General features: G+C 44.8%; 1 protein-coding gene across 10 annotated transcripts in view; it reads left to right on the forward strand.

Moving 5' to 3' along the window:
* Nucleotides 1-21134, forward strand: part of LOC105275048 (disabled homolog 2-interacting protein) — a 308710-nt gene that overhangs the window by 205788 nt on the left and 81788 nt on the right. For 4 of the 10 annotated variants that reach the window (XM_011331680.3, XM_011331678.3, XM_011331676.3 and 1 more), the window contains one exon: nucleotides 14728-14790. The exons of 1 other annotated variant lie outside the window; for it this stretch is intronic. In XM_011331680.3, coding sequence (XP_011329982.1) covers nucleotides 14728-14790 — 63 coding nt within the window. Of the gene's footprint in view, nucleotides 1-5985; nucleotides 6362-6391; nucleotides 8892-14727; nucleotides 14791-21134 lie in introns of those variants that run through there. 5 more of the 10 variants (XM_026971570.1, XM_026971572.1, XM_026971571.1 and 2 more) reach the window with 3 other exon arrangements.

Here is a 21134-nt window from a genome sequence, read left to right on the forward strand (position 1 = left end):
TAAAGTTATCGTTTATTAATAAAGTGCAATGCAAACAATCGGTGCAACCGGACACTCTCTCTCCCTCTCTCTCTCTTTGTCTGTCTCTCTTTTTCTAAGATTTCGCAATTGCAACAACCATATGTTTATCTAACGCGGATGATTTTTCAGAGCCACAAAGCGTACGATTCGTTTAAAATTACGCACGATCGTTGATCCGACATGGCACTTGAAAGGGTTTGCCAAGAAGTTCATCGAGATATTCTCGAGCGCGCTTTGATCGATGAAGACGAGGCGAGAAGAAGCGCGCAATGAAAGACCTGCTGGCTCCTCATGTACTACACGTGCACAATGTCTTTTTTGCTCTTACACGTGTATCAGGTCCACGCTATCCGCGCGCGGCTTTCACGGATTGTTATCGTTTTCCGTGAGTTTAACGGACGTGCACAAAGCATCGTCACACTCTTCCGGCGCTCGGCTCTATTATCCGCCGTTCTATTATCGAAACTCGGTAGCGGCTTGTCGGATCGTTCTTGCGTGCAAGAGAAACAGGCTCCTCAAGAGAGAATCGATCAATGAGATGTGGTGCGATTAAAAGCGGCTCGGACGTGATGGATCAGAGGAAGTTGGCGAGAACAGATTTTCGAGGTGGCTTTAGAGGACTCTTAAAGGTTGCCGCGCGATCTACTTGCGCCGACGTTTCGTTACAGAGATATAGGCGAGGCTTAAAATAGACGAAGTCCAAGACGCGTGCATTGACCAAGAGAGACAGTAAGAAAGAGAGAGAGAGAGGCTTTTTGACGAGCAAGACAAGCAAAGAGACGAGTCTAAAAAGATATCGCGAACGTTCACCCGCCGAACGAAGCGCAGAGATTCCATTTGCGAATGGAATCTCTGCGCTTCGTTCGTCGACTTTCGCGAGTCATCAAATCGTTTACGGTGATCTTTAGATTTCATCTCCCGTTTGGAAATCGAACGAGAGTATCGTTTACGCGTAGAAAATTTAGAGAGAAAAATATTATATTTTTAATTTATATAATATATTATTTTTTAATATTAAATATAATTCAACGATTCATCACTGATATTAAAATCTGTATACTGTAATTATATAAATAGAAATTTATTTATTCGACCACAAACTGGTTATACAGTGATGACAAATCACGCAACGTTTCGACCCAACTATTTCGGTCCTTCTCAAGCGTGAAAAAACCCCAAACTTTAGTTTTACATAAAAGTCGCTTTCTAAAAGGAAAATAAAAAATCAATACTAAACTTTTAAAAGATCTTTTAAAGTTGTTTTCTGCCAGTAAGTTTATTACACTTGGACACTGTATTTAATTGTATCATTTATAAGTTTAGTATTGATTTTTTATTTTCCTTTTAGAAAGCGACTTTTATGTCAAACTAAAGTTTGGGGTTTTTTCACGCTTGAGGAGGACCGAAATAGTCGGGTCGAAACGTTGCGTGATTTGTCATCACTGTATAACCAGTTTGTGGTCGAATAAATAAATTTCTATATATATTGATTCACTGATGATAAGAAGGAGTATTATTTGAATGTAATTATATAAATTGAGAAATCAAGATCGTCATTGTGCGGCGTTCTGCATTTCGCTAATTTCCGAAAGTAAAAACACAATGTGCACTGCATTGTTACGTTCAGTTACGAAATCACGGAATGACGCGAGCTCGTTTATGAGACTACCACCGACTTTACGACAATTCGTCGCTACCACAAGGGACGAAAAGGGAGATATTCGTGCGCACGTGAGGAATACTGTCTCGATAAAAACATCGATTACCGTCAGGCTGGACGATAAAATCTGTGGTTCATATCAGGGAAGCATTATTCACGGTCGTTCCATGACAGAAGCGTTCGTCTCCCGCGCTATCATAAAATATAATGATCTCGGCCGAGTAATCCCCAATAGTTAACACGCTGACGTAGATACAGATGAAAGCTCTCGGACGCTTCTCCTCGTGTCGCCCCGAATAAGGCGCACTTTGAGAAGCCATCTCGATCGATCGTATACCTTACACGGTTATTTATTCGGGGATGTTCGCTGTCGGAAGACTGCAACAGACAGTTCGACGTTACGTCTGTGAGAATTAAAATAATTGATTTTTATCAGATAAAACGACGCTATCGAAATTGTATCTGATGTCACGAATACAGGTCGTATCTTTTATCTTCGCCCTATTTTTTTCCCGACTAATTTATCGGGATCTATTTCGGTGCGTGTCGACAGAGTTTCAACGAAGCCGCACCTCTCTCGCGACTAGCCGTCGTAATTGACTCTTCACGTGTATTTCCAGTTATATTTAATTTCCGGAGCAGCAATGACGCAATGCGTTGTTCGAAACGAAAATTTGCGAAACCATTCTTTTAGTTTGTTTCAGTCATTACGAAAATATTTCTAACAATTTTTAATCATGTATCAATATTATTTACACGATTTATTAAATTCTAAAACTTTCTAAACGAAAGAATAATAACGGTTTAATTTTCTGTCATCCTTGTCTTTTAATGCAATTCGTAATTTATATAATATTTATATATATTTTTTAGTTTGCGAGTACTTTCCATGTCTCAGGTTGGCACTTGTTACTCCTTGCGAACGCGGAAAACTTTCAAGGATATAACTGAATTCACGCCGCACCGTAAATCGTCGTAAACGCGGGCGATTAGTGCAATTAGCGTCGATCCGCTCTGAATTAGCGGGGCTAACGAACGCCGACAGATGCGCCCGTTAATTAGTTTCACGGAATTGATCCCGCGCTCTCACGGCATCGTTTCGACAACGAGATAGATCTGTTGACGAAAACGAAAGCCCGCCAACGTTGAAAGCTCCAAAAGCTATTTATGGGAGACAGAATTGCGCGTTCCGTTCTTGTAATTGACGTTCCAGCAGTCGAGCTGGTAAATCTCTCGGTATTCTCGCGAACAACGATCAGGGCATTCTAATGAACCGCGCTAATGATCATTATGCAGTCGCGCTTAATGCAGAGGGATAATTAATGAGCTTTTTACAAATTACGCGGACGCGTGCGTCGCGATCATTAATAAACATTCTCTCAGGGCGTTTCTGGTTGTCGAATGCATTTTTCTTTAGCTCTCACGGGTATTACGCAATGACAATGTTGTATAATATTATTGTGGTTATCTTTAAGTAATCGTGAGAGGAGATACCTTTCTGCAATTCTACCAAATTCAACGTCGTTTCCGTGTTAACACATCGTAAATCAGGCAGGCATTCTTTCTCGCGATTACGATTGTCCCGGACGTGATACCGTTCGTTATTGCGACGGCTCTCGGGTTTAATTAATATTTAATCCACCGTGGACTCCTCCCCCACGGATCGTTAAGCAGCCCCGCTGCTTAATGGAAGATCACCGATTCACTGAAACGGATCCGTGTGTCCTTAGACGATGCTCGCTTCCTGTGCTGCGGCATTCGGATTCGCGTCACGGAAGCTACGCTGTTTTACGAGCAACAGGTGGTTTACCTATATCATATTCGCGACGGGTATATATCGGGCTCTCATAATCGCGCGGATCCTTCGCACTTCGGGATCGAATTCATTAAAGCCGATGGATTTGCGAGTTCACAAGAACGGGTCCTTGGGACTCACGCCTTTCGCGCTATATGCAATGTCCAATTGCGGAAGGGAAAAAATGGAAAATGGAAAATACCGCGTTGCGAGTAAACAAACGTATCAAGATTCTTGTGATTATATTTGTGTCTTTTTCTCAGCTTTGCAGTGCGCGAAACGTCACGCGAATGAAACTTTCTCGTTTAGTGATCCAATCGGCGATCACCACGATCTTAATTATACTCGAACCCTCGTAAGCCTCGTAACTCAACGCACTCCCGACACATTAATCGAAACGCGTGCAGCGAAATCGGAGACTGAACGTGTTAATTAAATAAAGAGATGAATGGCACAGGTATGCCCCGAAGGAGAAGCGACTGCGCGCTGCAAATAATATCGCGACAGTAAAGTGCAGATGCAAACAGATCATCATCGATCTCGCGATGATCAGGTTCCTCGAGGTCGATCCTCGCCGTTAATTGATGCGCTCCGTGAATGATCGCCCGACGATAGATTGAGAATTTAAACGATCGCCGCGCGGGCTGCGTAATTAATCGGTTTGCAGTCTGCGATTTGTATCTGCAGCACACGGCATGCGATCGGAATTGAGAATGCCGCCCTTCCTCTCTGCTTTTTTAATTACGTGCCCGCGTCGTCCTACTTGAAAAACCGTGCGCACGCCTACACGCGTGTGCACGCACACCCACGCGCCTCGGTATAAATTATGCATCGGCCAGTCGCGCGCGTTAACACTTGCAAAATAACTGAGCAGGCGAGCCTGGGCGTATGGAGGATGTGCTCCTAAGCTCAGTTCCTCGTTTCCTTAAGCGGCGAGGCTGCGAATTTTACGAATCGGGGAACGGAGATCTTCGGCGATACTCCGCGGAACGAGAAGTGTGAAATATTTCGATGACTCGGATTGGTAAAATTTACCAGGTATCACCTGGAGCGAAAAGAGGATATCACTGATTCGAGTATAAGTCTGTGAAGTACAATATACTCAATGGCTCGACTTGGAATCGGATTGAAGAAACGCTCCGCTTAAGAAGCAAACCGCGAGGAAGGAACATGTGTTCAAGTATAATTCGGAAGAACGTATAAATATTTGCGGGGCTGACTCATCGCGTGTGAACAAGATGTTCTCGCCTCGAAAATTCAAAACGCCATTAGTTACCGTTCCATTACTGCAGAATGTTAAAATGCTCATATATTTCGAGAAATACGAGACAGAGCGGTGGTATTTTAAATTTATTGTAGTTGCGGAAACCGTGCGTCAGAAAAGCGAAACGTGGTAAGGTCTGAAACGAGACGGTTAAAGGAGATATCCATGAAGCTGATTTATCTCACACAGTCACGGTCTTACCTTTAAACCCCGAACCCATTAATTACACAGCGTGTCGAAGTATCGATACTCCGTTCGCGAGTAAAAAGCCGATTACGTAACGCAGAGATATTCGCGTTCGGAAACGAAGGCGCGGGATCATCGTCCCTCTCGCTCGTTCGAATCCAAATCCACAAATCGTCGTGAACGGCATCGGATACGCGGCTATAACTCACGCGACGTTATCTGAATCTCGCGCGAAGGCGTGAATAATCCCAAAAACGGGATTATTAGCCGCGTTTGGGCACGATTCTGTCAGCTATCAGGGTGCACTCGCGTCAATCTGCAATTCCGCGCCGTTGCGCAATCGCGTTATGCCGGACGGGCTGCAAATTGCACGCAAATCGTCAGTGATTTACGTGTTGTCATGAGACCGCCGTAAATGTTCTCGTAGAGTGCAGAAACGAAGAAACAGAAAGTCGCATTTGGACTTTCACGTTGTTCAGACTCGGCTCATCGGCTCGTGCGACGTAAACGTGGCTAATGAGAGGATATTTGAGCAGCATGACACGGATTGAGCAACATTTGGTTAATTAATTAATTTTTAATTATTTCATAATTAATGTGACTTGAGAGAAATTTCTGTTTTAAGTGCGCCGAAATGATTGCTCGTTCATCGAGATTTTCGAAAACGAATAATTTGCAATAAAATTAATCAGGCAAAGCTAGAGAATTGTACGTGATTATTGCGACAGCAAAAATTACAACATAACAGCAGCCAAATTACATGTTTACAACTTTCGATATTCCGATGGTCATTAATTAAGCTACCAGGAATTGTTAGAACCCTAACTATACTGTCAGAGTCTCTATTGTTATCATTATCGAATACACACAGATGATCCTACTGAATCCAAAGTTACCGTTACACCGTGATTGCTCGTACTTCCATCGTCACTTCGCGAACTCTATCCGATTCCCCCGGAACTTGGATCATGGGTCTCGTCATTCCGGGGAACGTTTGCCAAGCGCGTATCTACCCGTTTGCGTCGCGTTAGACGACGAATCGCTGGATTCTTTTTCCAGGTGAACTAGAGCGTGGAAGAGTACGTAGCAGACAAGTTTATTCCACGACCTACACGTGGTTGGCGTACGCAATGCGTGCACTCCAGCGCGGTTAATTAGTGCTTAATTATTTGACTCTCTCAGTGTCGGATATCAAAAGAGAGAGGGAGAGAGATTGAAAGAAAAAGAGACATGACAATGCGATTCCGCTCGCTTCGCCTCGGTGCCGCCTAAACGACCCGAGGAAGAAGGAGAGACCTCCACGACGACGACGGCGCCAAGGTTCGTGCAAGGATGCAGGGCGTCTCGACGGAGGGCGCCTCGCCCGGCGGTCGTCGGCTGTCTCGCAGTTTTCACTCCTGCCTGCGCGGAGCCGACCATGACGACCTCGAATCAGGTATCTAGAGTACGAAATTGCATGCTGCACGCTCTGGGGTGAGAGCCAGTCGCGAATAAATCGCCGATACCGTAATTGCGATATCGCGATGTCGTTACAGTTATTGCGAGCGGAAAAGGAAGAAAAATCAGAGGAAGAGAGAGAAAGGGAGATCCGTCTCGGTGGGTATAATAATAGACGTCCGCTAAAATTTTAAGCGGCGCACGCCGGTGGTCCACGTGTTGTTCTTGAAACGCGCGTGATTTTTGTTACACGTACGCGAGATTGAAATGCATGGGGACGGAAGGCCGCTCGCCTGGACGATCCTTTTTATGGCGCAGACCGAACGATCCAGGGCGCGTAGGATAACGACGCGCGCGATTAATAAGCACGTAGGTGAGAGCCCTACGCAATATCGCGTGCCTACGCTCGTTAAAGTTTTGCCGTGCTCGCCTTTCCCGATAGCCGACGCGTCTGGCGATACCATGGTACCAGCTCGAATTACGGGATAACTGCCGGTTTTAATTGCCCGGATCATCCATCTTGTACTTGCCCTGGCTCCAATCAGACGTTGTCGAATTATATTCCAGTCGTCGTCGCTCGACTTTTCTCGACTTTTCGGAATTTTAAAATTAAGATCGTACAGGCCAGTAGTAAACGTTCCTCGAGTTAGCGTTAGCTCTACAAAGTCTAAATCTTCTCCGGCTCTTTGGGTTCCCCTGGGATGAAGCAATTTCGGCGAGACGACGGCGCAGTTACGCCGTAGCTCCGTCTACGGAAACGTCACCCGGTTGTGATACCGAACAGACGACGCGCACACTCGCACGCACTCGTAACGGAGCGCCCACGTGACACGCTATTTACGAAAGAACCGTGCCCGTGTGAGATGCTCACGATCACACAATCGCGCACCACGCACACCGCCGGCCGGCGACGCCAGCGTAAGCGAGGGAGATCACGTTAATATTTACTTTCATACACAGCCTCCGTTCGCGGCAGTCCATTCCCGACTGTATCGTGCTCACTGTCTGCAACCGGCTCCGTGAATCGATCCGGTGTCTTGATCCGTCGCCCGTTGATCGCCTCGCGACGCGACACTCGGTCGACAGTAATCACCCGTTGAAGATACACCTTCTCGTTGTGAAAATGTGACACGACGAGATTTTGTTCGAGCTTTCGACAGACGTACGCGTGAAGTGAAAAACATACGAAGAAAAGTGTCGGCATTGAGTTCGCGGAAACGTGCCCGTTACGTTCTCCAAGCGATCGATCGGAAATTGTTACGCGCGCGTAGAATATTATCGATGCCTGTCTGATTGGTGCGTTCGAATTGAATAGATCGACTGCCGCTGGCTGTCGATTCACGGGAACAATGCTTGTCAAACAGCCGGTTATTCAAAGGAAACGTTGCGTCCGCGCCGCGAATCCGTGTGTGAGTGTATAATCGGCCGACTGGATGTCGGAAAGAAGACACCGAGCGATTTCGAAGCCACCGTGCTCGAGTGACCGCCGGACTCGCGTCTTATGGTGATTCTGCACTCAGCAGTTTTCTGAAGCAGTGTCGAAAATTACAGATCAGGAGTTGGATTACGTACACGCGTTTGATGAGGTCTCTTCAAGTGAAAAAAATTGTATTGCTATTTCCTCAGCTGTTTGCGCTTGGCACATTGGCGATTAAACTCGACCAGTTTAATCGCAACTGGAAGCTGATAACAGTACACTCGATCTGTTCTGATGTAAACGTGGTATTCGAATCGGGACGATAGCGACAAGCAGACGCAAAGATATACACATGAGTGAGAGAGAAATTGGCCGTCAATCGGGACATTAAACACGCGCTATCTAATGTAGATTAAGTGATTCGCATTAATGGTACGTACACGCGCGATAACGCTCTCGCGATTCGCAGCGAGTTTGCAGTGCGCATCGCCGCATGACTCCTGATGTTCTGCTGCCGGGATGCGTGATGTTTTACTCGCCGCAAATTGTTTCGCCGCCGGGTTATTACAATACGTACAATGGGCCTGGCGTAGAGTTGCAAAATAGCCGGATGCTTCAGCGCGTCAGGTTGCCGGCCGCCTATCGATCTCGGCCGAACAGGAAGACTTTCTATGGAATCCGTTATTACCCGTGAGGATCATAACCGGCGTTCGCGCGGTCGTTAATGTCAGGAGGGACTCCGCTGCCAGGGAATCGATAGAAAATCAAGGGACCGCAAAGCGAAAGTGCCACGACGTAATCACGCGTGCGTAATCGGAAGCCGCGAACATTTTCGGAGCAGTATTGGTACTCCTTTCTGCTTGGATCTTCGATCATCGATATTTCTCGCGGTGAGTGACGTGATCAGTGGCGACGCGACAGGATGATGAGCTACCGCGAGCAATAGTGATTCAATAGCAAAGGTCGAAACCAGAATAAATGTGAACGTTCTTCGATCGTGCAATCCCAGATAGACGATCTAACGATCGCTCAAAGACACGTTGTGAGATCATTTACATCGCCAATATGAGGATCCGTTACGTGCCGCAAGATACCGGCAACTGCCACAGACGTATGTCATTTTTATTTTTAATTACAGATATGCATAATGATTCGAGAGAACGTTCTACGATTTTTCCGAGTTTTTAAATATCGTTTGGTGCGCCAAACTTCTTTTAATCTTTCTCGCGCAAAGAGAGCGTCCTAATCGAAATTTATAGGCTTGCTTATAAATAGCTATTAGGATCTTTAATTATAATTACAATTATATCATTATAATTTTAAATCGTATACTCAACCTTCTTAAATCGACTCAACTGCAAGACGCCATAATTGCAATGGTGCACTTCTGTGCGTCCCTTTTGTACATTCTACAGACCCGATTCGCCAACCTGGCCAGTTCGATACTGTTTGTCGAGCCGAGACCAGCGTGATGGAGGAAAAAGACGACCCGTTACACGCGTGATATGTGTGTTTTGCGCGTTGCCTCTTCTGGAGTATCGAACTCGATTCCGGCGCGTCTTGTCCGGAGCCGAGCCGACAAAAGCGCGTTTGAGCGCAACGACTGTGTGCAATCGCGGCGAGACTCGTACCGAAACGTTACTTCCGCCGATTTACGTTGTTCAAATGAGGCAGATCGAGTTTTGCGCGGCTCTACCACGCGGCGAATGCAGTTTAATCGTTATCGTCTCGATGCAAATCGAAAAGTGTGTACGTGTTAAGATAAGAAAAGAAAAATATTACGCTATCCCGTTATCCCGCGTCGCAACATTCAGATGGAAATCCCGTTAATTTTCTTCGACGTAATTTATATCGCGAATTGTTTCCTTCCTTGCTATGTGTTGTTAACATTATCTTGTTTGACTCGCCGGCGGAGCCGGCGATGCTATGTGCCACTTATGGCAAATCCGATAATATATTTAATGCACATACTTTGATATACTCTCGCAAGAGCTCCCACCGGTACATTTATTAAAAATGTCGCGGTATTAACAGGAATAATCGCTCGGCGGTATCGATAAACGGCACAAAGCGAAGCATGCGTTTAAATTAGTCATAACCCCGTCTTTGTGTTAAAATTTTAACTGAGGGAGTGTTGCGAGCATACGTGTATGTGTATATATAGCGTAATTCCGCCGCGATTTCCGAGATGTTGCGTTTTCGCAGTGTCAAGCGCTATTAAAATATAATTTTCACAAAAATGTTGCCTCGCGAAATTCAGCCGAAATTATACTGAAAATAACAACGAGCTTTGTAAACGGACGTCGCGTTCATTTTCATTTTCCGCGTTGCTGGTTTCGTTTATTACGATTTAATGGCTAGACAGCCGCGTAAAGTGACGTCGATTAATCCGCGCAGATAAACAGATAAATCGCGCATCGGTTTTATAATGAAATTATCATCCGCGAAAATTAAACCTTCAATGGAAATGCGCTTTTACGAGATTTTGTGCAAGATAATAAATGAATTCATTTCTAGCGTGTTCGCGTTATTTCTTTTTAATTTGTATTTAAATTCTTCAGGCCTTGTCATTGTATTCCGCTTACTATTTATGCGAAATAATAAGATACATCGAGAGAACGAGAATAACATGTGATTTTGCGAAGACAATGCAAATTGCTCGTTTCCATATCTTTCCGGAGATCGCAGTCTAAATTGTATGCACGAGACGAACGGATTTAATTCTTCGGCGAATTAAATACAAAATGTGAACTTTACGCTGCGAATAACTGGCTAAACACACAGAAAGTCAATTTTAATGACTCGTCACCTTCCCCGCTTTTTTCTTCCTCTCGTCCTTAATATGCTCGTTAGCTGTTTATTATACAGGCGGTCCGAATAGCTGCCATCTGGCAATTAAGTCGTGCGAATGACTCTTCGCGCGGTCGTGGCTCAAAATGGTCTTTCTGTCTCACGAAGGCAAATAGGAAAAAAGATAATTGGATGCATTTATAATGTGAGACGAGAGTTTGCGAAAATTAATAAGCGGAGCGCTCACAGAGATACAGAAAAGAAAACGAATCGCACGCGATTACAGAAGTGCATTATATTATACCTAAAATAGAGAAGCGTAAGAGAATACTTTCTTTTTTTCATCTTTTTTATTAATTCAAGTACAATATGTTTCTACACTTTATTCTCCAAAAAAATCAAGTTTTCTTGAATATTAAAATCACGCATCAAATTGATGTGAAAGTGCACGAATGTATCAGCATAAAATGCATTGAAATACAAATGTTTACCAGGTTCTGGCGTTAATTCTTCGAGAAACGACTCTCGCTGATATTTTCGGTAATCATTCGTCACAACCAAGTATGCTGTGCGATGTGCAAATCCACGAGTACGCTTCTCCCAACGCGGACGATGATTACGCGAGTAATCGCCCGTAAAGAAGGTTGCACAAGCACGAGTCTGCGCAAACGACGCAAGACGTCCATGTGGACGAATAAAGCGACGTTCGAATTGGCGTCGCAGAGAAATCGAGACCGACTACTGATAGGTCCTCCTCGATCGTATTTCGTGGTTTGCACCGAAACGTGGAACTTCACCGCACTTTCACCCTCTTCTAGAATTGCGACATTCAATCTCCGAGCAAGGAGAATTGGAGATCCTAGAAGTGTCCGGTTTGCACCGAGACAGCATTTTGCTATTTACGATTTTATGGTCGATGAAAAAAAGAAAAAAAAAGAAGTGTTCAAAAGAAGCGACCACGTCACGGATTTTTGCGATCGGTCGCTAATACAAATTGCGGCGATATTTTACAGCCGCTGCTGAAACGAAAATGCGATATTAATTCCCGTGCGGTCGGCGCGCGATCGCGCATCGTCGTGGAATATTTATTGGATTATTAATCAGGCGTAAAACCGAACCGTTCGATCAATAAGATTAAACCTGCATGAATTAACTTCATTCGCGGCGAGCATAAACGCCCTGTTGTTTTTCTTGTTGCGATATAGTGCGTTTACATAATGTACACAGAGTGCGCGATACTCCGCGGGATTTTAATTAATACACGCGAAACTTATCATTAACTTTATTCGTGTAATTTATCACCGTATTAGTGCGTTTATTAGTGCCGTTTCCGCGTGTCTCTTTCGCGTTCATTTGTTCCGAAGAGCAGTCAGTCATTTTCTCAGGAAAGTCGCGCGCGGTATTCCGAGATTTTCCTGTAACCGATCCAGGGCGTAATTGAATATCAAATCGATCGTAACTACTGCTGGGACCGAGGGACAGCGAACGAAACGTTAATAAAGAGATGATCCGGGGCTTGTCTGCGCTTTCCCAGCAGGAGAAACTTGTTACGCGGGCGATCAGGGCGGCGAAAAAGTCGCGCCGCAAGGAGTCGGCCGAGTAAATTTATCCCGGTTCGCGTAAATAAATTTACGATCCCGACTTACACGCATTCGCGCTGGCCATTACGGTCCGCTCCGGACAGAATTAAATCCCTCTCTCCCTCGCACTTTCCGCACGACGTTGTAAATCTGGTTTCGATGACGGTTACGTGTCTATCGAAGACAAGCGATCAATCACTCGCTGCGCTGCGCTCCGCGAGCGAGCGAGCAGAATGAGCCGTCAGTCCGCCGCTGTTACTTTTTGCTTTTCTTCTTCCAACGCCTTCGTCGTCTTCCCTCGCAACGAACGAAAACGAAACGGTTCTGTCTACCGCTTTCGAAAGTGTTGGCAGAAACGGAGTGTAGCCACCGCGGTCGTGAAGTCTTGACCGAGATTTGCAGATCTCCCGCGCGCGATTCGTATAATGACGGGACTGCCACGTGAATTTCTCCTCTCAAGGCGCGAGATAATGAATTGTCATTAGCGTACGATACTTAATAATCATCTCGTCGCGACCGCGGCGGCGGGATAGCGCGCGAGGCGAGGGATTGTTCGCGCTAATCGTAGGATACACTCTCTCGTTTCACGCTCTCACTTTGGGAGAGATATCATTTATCTGCACCTTGTAACTCACCTTTGCCGGGACGACGTTTCTCCTGTCCCGACCCACTGCTCCATTAAATCGCCGGAATGATCTTCGATACGGGATCTGCGATGCGCGATCTCCCCTACGCGGTCTCTTATATACATCGCGCTTCTCGTCGTATCTTATCAGGATCGGAAACTGGCCTGGAGCCGCGTCGGCGAGCACGCGTTCGTTTGTAACTCATTCGTTCAGGAATGCAACTCGGTCAAGCATTCGCAGTTTTGTCGCAGCATTCGATATTCTCCACGCGTATATTCGTACGTGCGCCGCGTATTTCGCACCGCCACGCACGTTCCAGCTCCATCGCGAGTCGCTCTCCGGGAGAGAAATTGCGATTAGCCGAGGGATCCTCGCCAGCGGACTGGGAGAGCACGCTGAACCAGTGTGTTGACCACCTCCTCATGGTGACGATCGCTGCTGCTGTCTTACGGTGCTCGGCGCTTGTAATGGCGCGCACGCATCATGCGTACGATGATGATTTCGCAAAGCGTGCGCACTTTTGTAGAAAGTCTCGGGAATTCCTCTGCCCGCGGCGCGTCTCGGCGCGTATCGATGCAAAAATACACCGCGATGGATTAACCTGAATCACAACCGAGTTATCACAATCGAGGATTTTTATTGAACCAGGAGAGGGGAAGAATTTTAAGTTGATTGAGTAATTCCGCTTTCATTTCAACTTTTATTTCTCGAATTTATTTGTAAACTAGTTTTCGAAGTAATTTACAAAGTAATTACTTTTCCTATTCTATATTTATAGAATTTTTTAATATGTTTGATATTCTCTATTAAAATCATGCAGAGATTTAAACTTAAATTTTACTTAAATTTAAATTTAATTAGATTTCAATTTTTCTTGGAACAGTTCTATCGCTCGTTCTTTTCAAGCTTTAATCCATCCAACTTCGCCGAATCGCCATAGCCATTACAAAGTTCTGCAATCTTTTTTCCCCCTGAAAAATTCGTTGTACCTTTATACTTCAACTTGAATTCACTCGATCTAAAAAGTTCCGCTCAGATTTCGCTTTAACGAATTCGCTTAAGCGATCTCGATCGAAATGAATATCGGGGTCTTTAAAGAAGAGACCCCGTCGTGCGGCTCCAGCTGCGCATTCAAGCCTCGATGAAGGAAAAAGGGGTGCGGTCCGTAATTAGTACGGCTACTTGGCACGTACAATTAGACGAAAGTGTCTACGTGCGCGGATGCAGCATCTCGGTATAATACCGTACGGTAGCCGAGACTCGCGAGAATTGGAGCGTGCCTCTCGTGAGTGACGGCCGAGGGACGTCCATTACAGCCGCGCGACGCGCCGTGAAAAAGCTGTCCCCGCGAAAAAGCCGCGAAACGGAGCCGCATAACAGAACCGGCAGAACGCCGGCGGACTTCTGGTTCCATGACCGCGGATGCGTGCAGTCCGCGCTTCTGACCGCTCTCTCCCATCTATCTGGTCGCGAATAGCTCGCGTCTGTATCGAGACGGATTCGATACTTCATATAGATATGGCTGTGAAAGCGAAAAATCTGTGCAGCACCGTTGGAAGATCTTGATACCTTATGTATCGGTGTATCGTTAGTTAGAACTTTGAATATATAATATAAATGAATCTTTCCACGAGAACATTGAAAAATTGAGTCTAGAAATATGGAATAGGATATGAAATAAAATAAATAGAAAATAAATATTAAAATATTAATATTAATATTAAAAAATAAATAGAAAATATAAAATTTATCTCAAGAAGTGTATGTAACAATGTTGTGGGTAATTAAGTATCTCTTGACGATAACATTGACAATATTGCTATTGAAGACCATATATTTTTCGACACTGATTTCGATAACAAGACTGGTAACTGACATTTCTGCTCTCAACTTTGAACATGTTTGTAGCTTGTGACAGCCCGTGTAACGCGAGCGTGATTTTCTGTTGCAGGTGAGTCGAAAAGCAGATCCTTACCTAGAACCACTCGTCTAGAACGGGACCGCAATGTACGAGGTGAGTGTCAAGCGATGAAACATTCTTTTCTAGCAGTCCTCGTTTTCTCTCGCGAGAATTTTCCTTTTCGCGTACAGAAAATTTATGTTCCGCTAGTGAAAAAATGTGAATCGAGAAATCGTTGTACGTCAAAGTCAAGAAGCATTAGAATCTCGCGTTGCGCTGAAATGAAAATGAAGTTTCTTACTGATGTCTCTTGATCGTAATTAATCGAGTGATAGCCACTCAACATTGTTCAAGCTTCTGTTTAACATTCCGCCCGCTTGCGTAAAACTCGTCACTAACACGCGGCCCACACTTGTCGCCTCTGTAGTTTCTGCGGAGAACAATACCGCTCGTTGAATAAGGTGACAACGGATCTACAATGGCAGTTACATGTATTCGCTAAGTGAGGAAAAATTAGCCTCTTTGTCTTCGACGACTTTGCCTTGTAAGAGGAATAATGTTCTAAGTATGAGCGCGAGCGTACGAGCGATATGCGATAATATGTTAATTCGTGTAAATATCACGATATTGCGTTCTACAAAGTTCTATTACCTTGCGAAGTCCGCGGTTGCAAATTCTAGCGATAAAAACAGACTTGAAACATAACGCAAAACTAGTTGTTGCAAGTTGTTGTTTGATGAAACTGCACGTTTTGCTCGACGAGAATCAGTTTCAAGGATAAGGAAGGTTTGAATTAATCATACTTCGTGGGTGACATCATAAATGCGATTTGCGTTATGCAATCGTGGAAGGTGACGTCAAAATTACAACGGTAAAGAAGAGATATAGAGAGCAGGCGAAAGTGTGATGATAATGAGCATTGTCCAGTCCTGATTCGTTGTCTCTTCAATGCGCATTGTTAATTATGCACTGCTGTGTTGAAGGTAAATCGATTGCAAGGTCGGAATCCCGTAGGCGTGAGGCTAATGATAGGATTAATTCACGAGGCGATTAATTAAGCAGGCAAAAGCCCTTGGCATTCCTGTCATTCTCATTAATAATGATCACCATATTCGCATAAATGCAAAACTAATATTTCTCATTCGCAGACACATGGATTCGATAGAATTAATTTATAAAATGCACGTTTTTATATACAAGAACTTGCGTTATCCGACAGATGGAATTTCAATAAGAAAAACTTGGATATATATAACATTTATATAACATTTGCCCTGTGCACGTTTCGTGAAATGTTAAAAAGTGCTGATTCGATTTACATATCCGTGAAAGAGACTGACTTCCTCTTTCTCTCTTCGAAAGTCCGCGTAGTTTTCATTTTCCACGTTCGCAATTTCGTTCACCAAATCAGCGACGCGAGAATGGAATTTACGATGGGTGGAGACGTGCTGACGCATTTTTACTTTCCTGGCCCTTTCGCACCGTAAAAGTTTAATTGTTCGTCGGACGACTAAATTAGATTTTTTCCGCTTGCCGCATTTTCCTGCGATGTCCCTCAGCCCTCGGAAAAGTCGACAACTTTCCAGTGCTAAAATATTCGTAATTTTTGCACATAATTTATCATGGCATTAATGAAAGAAATATTTTGCGTGAACAAGATCGAATCATAAACAATAACAATTTTTAGGAACGACACTTCAGGATTATTTCATATTAATATTCGATATTCAAAGAAATTCAAAGTTTCGAAAAATAAAAGAATACACTTTTCTCATAATTAAACATTATATATATTTACGTTTACATATTTCCTGGATTTGATATTGTATGTTGAAAAAATCTAAGAAACTGCAAGTTATTTATCAAATGTTGGAGAGGCTGGATCCTAATGCAGAAGGCAACTTTATCGACGTTATGAACGAGAATCTGCAGACCAGCATGTGGCGTCGGTTACGGCTCGCGTTGGAAACGCGACTGCGCTCGCTGATAGCGGATAAAACAGAGATCTCTCTGAATTAGTAACTTTACTGCTATTTACAGTGATATTGCAGCGATGCACCATTAATTACTTCATTAACTAATTTTCTAACGTTTAATTGAATTATCAATATTAATTTCCGATAATACCAGTAATTATCGATATAACATTTCCATTTAATTAACTTTTTTATACATTACATGCGTTACATTTAAAATGGAGAAATACAGGAAATTTTAAATAAAATTAAATTAATTAACAGCATTATGTTAAAACCAGAAACAAAGAGCAATCAGCTAATAAAAGCATGACGATTGCTGCACATCCGAATAACTTAACGAATAATTGTCAGACTCTCTCGAAATTATCTGTATACGGTATACAATAATTACAGTTCTCGCGGAAAGATTGTTTTTCTCGCAGACGCAGATGAAGTTTCGCTTGGATGAGGAATCATTCTCCTTGACTCCTCCAGAATGACGAGCGCGAATGGCCTCGTAATCAAAGACACGTACGGCACCGCCTCGTTAATTACCGCTGGTAATCACCGCATATCCAAAGTCGTCGTGACGCACGTTTGGCGTCGAGCTCACGCCGCGTCAGAGAAGATTCTTTCGCGTGTGCCATCGTGCGAATATCGTACGAGCGGCCGTTAATGGTGTCGTACACCCCCTACAAGGTAGGCGATGAAGATCATCGTACATGTCGGCGGATCGTCGTATATGGTCATCCGTCTATCCGTCCGTTGATCCACTCGTCGGATCGTTGACCGTTGCGAGGTGATACCGTATTCTTCAGCTCACTACTCGTTCGCTCGTCCGCTCGCTCGCAGGCAAATCAATTTCCACTTAAAGTCCGCTTAGAGCTGATTTCCTCGTGTTCCGCCCGTAAACGCGCGTTACGCCTTTCTATCTGTCCGTATCTGCGCGCGAGATTTATCCTCGCGCGAATACGCGGAATCGCGTGACTTTCGCGGAAATTGCTTCCCGCATCGCTCCGGCTAACGATCCCGCGGGATTCCCGCTATTTCATTAAGCCTCACCCCCGCGGAAATTAAGCGCGAGTGCGCTTCTTCGTCGTCGTCGTCGTCTTCCTCTTCTTCTTCTTCTTGCGTTACCGGCAATCGTGCAATGGTCCACGCCGGTGGTCCGCCGTCATTGATATCCGCGGTTTAACCGCAGTTTCATCGCGCGTCTTTAGTCGTGACGGTCCACGGGAGATCTTTATGAAGGCCACTACTCTATGCTGATTCGCTAACTCGGTACACTCGCTGTGAGTGCCTCCCGATCATTTGAGTTTTAAGAGTTAATTGCGAATTTCCACGTGACCACGCGAATCCTTAGCTTTCGAAATTTGCACCAGAAAATCACATTTTCTCTTCTAGAAAAATGCTTTGAACAAAGCTACTTATTCTAGAATTTATTTCAAGATTTATTTATCTTGAAATTCTTACTGTTTATATGGCATTCAAATATAGCACTTGTGGTCCATGTTACATCACGCTTTCGTGGTCGATTTTATTTTACGTTCAAGCGGTTGTAAATGTCTTACACGTGTGCGGTGAACGTTTTCCGTGGATTGATCGAAGAAGCATGGCAAACTTGTGTTTCTCTCGACGAACAAATTGCCGAGAAAGCGTTCAAGAGTCAACTGATGGTTACTGAAACTTGTCGCTGCTCTCGCGGCTGCTTCATCGCGTTAACACATCGTGCTGCAGCTATACCTTCCACTCTTAAATCCCGCTGCTTTCCCACGTTGGTCTCGTCGAGCGACCTCCATCTATCTTTCAGCAAAGCGACGCGCTTATTCAATGCCGCAGCGTTATCCCGCCTAAATGCCCTTAGAAGCTCTTCCAGTTTGCGCTAAGTGGCCTCCGTGGCAGTCTTGTTGTAGAAAAATTCATCCGCGGCTGCGGTTAACTTATGAGCGCGCCGCGGAGGCCGCACTTCCGCAGAACCTTGTTTGAGCAAATAGCACACTCGAGCGTACGATAAACATAATTACAGCGATCCACTTGAAGAGCAGATTATGCACATATTACTTATTAATATTAATCAGTCTCGACATTAACATTAATAATAATTGTTGAAATAATGAGTGCATTTGGTGCTTACGCAATGCATGCATTTCGACGAAAGCTTGACATTCATTATTTATCGTCTATTCGCGAGCGCGGAGTAATTAGCAATTAATTAACAACATTCGAGGAAGAAGGCAGATTAATTCCCTCGCGAGTACATTTCCTTCTTCCTAGCAATTGTTAATTGTTGATTAATCTGATAATAGCTCGTGCCGCGTTCTCATTCGTTTCGTCGCGACTGATTGACGGCGAGATTCACCGCGAAACGCAAGGGAGGCCACTCCACCGAGGTCCGCGCAACGAGGTTCTGCAATGTCACGAGCAACGAGCTAACGCACAATGCCCGTCGTGTCGCGGGAGAGGGAGAAAGTGTTGTAACGTAACAGGAATTGCACAACGATCGTGAATGGCCGTTGCCGATGCGATTTCATACTCACAAATTAATCTTCTGCTTTCAATCTGTAACGATAATTGCGAACGCGCGCGTGCGCCCGCCGCGATAGCGGCTTTTCCGGTTCGCCACCATCTTTGCGATTTTTGCAAACCGGGAAAATTCGCCGATGACAGATCGCATCGTATCGCATCCCGGGAGTTTGTCGGAGCTCCCGAGCATCCTCTACTGGTTGCGCAATTACGTATTACTTCCCTTTTCTCTCCTCATCCCGCCGCTCCTGTCTCGCCTCGCCCTCTCATTTTTCTCTCCGCGTCCGATTTCTTCGTATCACTCTTCCAGGGACATTGCCGGATGCTTCGATTTCTCTTTTGCGTTAGCGACGGAGGACCGTCGAGTTGGAAATCGCGAAACGCATGATAGAATCTTCTCTTGCTCCAAAAAGAAGGACAGAGACGGATATTGCGTGTCTCGCCGCTTACTTGTCGCTGCTGATTAAACTGGAGTTGCACTCGACGTGTGATGAGTGATAATGATGCAAATTGAGAGCAGACGATCGATATGAACACGCGATTCTCCGGCAAGAAGCAAGATCCACCGCTCGTCATAATTATTGCACATAACTTACAATGCGGCCGTTCCGCGCGCGACGTCGATACGCGCTCGAAACCGCGCGCGGTAGCGAATTAATACCTGTCGGAGATACAAGCTACTACCAAGGCACACCTCGTAATTCCGAAGCGATATCCTGAAAGTGGCATAAAAAAGGGTATCCAACGATGCACCTGGACTCATCGTGCAACCGAAGTTTACGTTCCGAGCGAGATACAGAGGCTGCACTGTTAACTTGGCACTGCGCCTTCTCTCGAACCGCGTCTGCATTAAATCACTCTCGTCATGAGTAGACGGGGAGATGAAGGGCAAATGAGTAAAAAAGACTGCAGCTGCCGAGAAATGGAGAACGCTCGTCATTGCTAATTAACTTGATTACCAGATCGATTAAGGAAACGAAAAGAACGTGTTCTCGAGAGAATCTTCGCTTTGCCAAATAGGTACAGAATTTCTCTCTCAAAGCTCGACACTTTTTTCTAACCATTACGAAGAGAAATATATAAAGACGCTTTGAAGGAAGCAAAGAGAGCCTCGTGGTACCTTTGAAGGTATCGCAAGAAATCCTTCGAGGGTAACGGTAATTCTTCCCGAGTTTCAAGTCTTGCGCTTCAATATCTCGCCGTTTCGTTGACTTTGTAGAACGGAATAGCGTCGCAAAAGGACGAAAGAGAGAGAGAGAGATTGTTAAACGCTTAAAGCGGTATCTATAAATTTATCCTTAAACGTCGGCGAGTGCATTCCGGGGGGAGGGAGGAAAGTGGAATTTCTATCTCGCGCGAGACACGACAGATAAAGGGAGGAGTTGCCGCCGAGAAACGCCGGCTACTTTAGACGGTGTTGCTTTTTTTTCGCTCGGTTTTTTTTATTCAGGGCTTGTCACGATGCAAATAAGTTGGACGCAAATGCTCGCTCGCCTTCGGCGAGCGGAGGTAACGGAAGTCGCATGCTCACGACGGCCGTGAATCGCGCGCGCCCCGTTATGTTTCCTGCGCGACGCGAGGCGTTCCGGCGCCTCCGCGCACGTGCGTCCCTATTAATTCACGCGAGAGTTCCCCGTGTAAAATCCTGGTCGGAGACCGTCGCGTCGCTTTTAAGCTCGGAATAAAGCGTGCTTCTGCGAATCAGTGAGTTTCAGGCCGCTGATGCCTCCTCTGCTGAACAACGAAGCCGGTTCCTGTTCGTTACTAAACGATACAGGAATCATCCGTCTCAATAGTCTGGATATAGATGCATTATAAAAGAAATCGAGCTGACGGATGAATTTTCGAAATATTTTTCTTTACTCGAATATAAATTTGGTATTTCTTGGTCTTTCTTATAATTTCTATATTTTTTATCGATAAAGAAACTGTTTTTGTTAGGTTTTTTAAAGAGGTAGTCTTCGCAAATTATTTTAC

Source organism: Ooceraea biroi, chromosome 8 (assembly GCF_003672135.1).
Source record: "Ooceraea biroi isolate clonal line C1 chromosome 8, Obir_v5.4, whole genome shotgun sequence".
Lineage (NCBI taxonomy): Eukaryota > Metazoa > Arthropoda > Insecta > Hymenoptera > Formicidae > Ooceraea > Ooceraea biroi.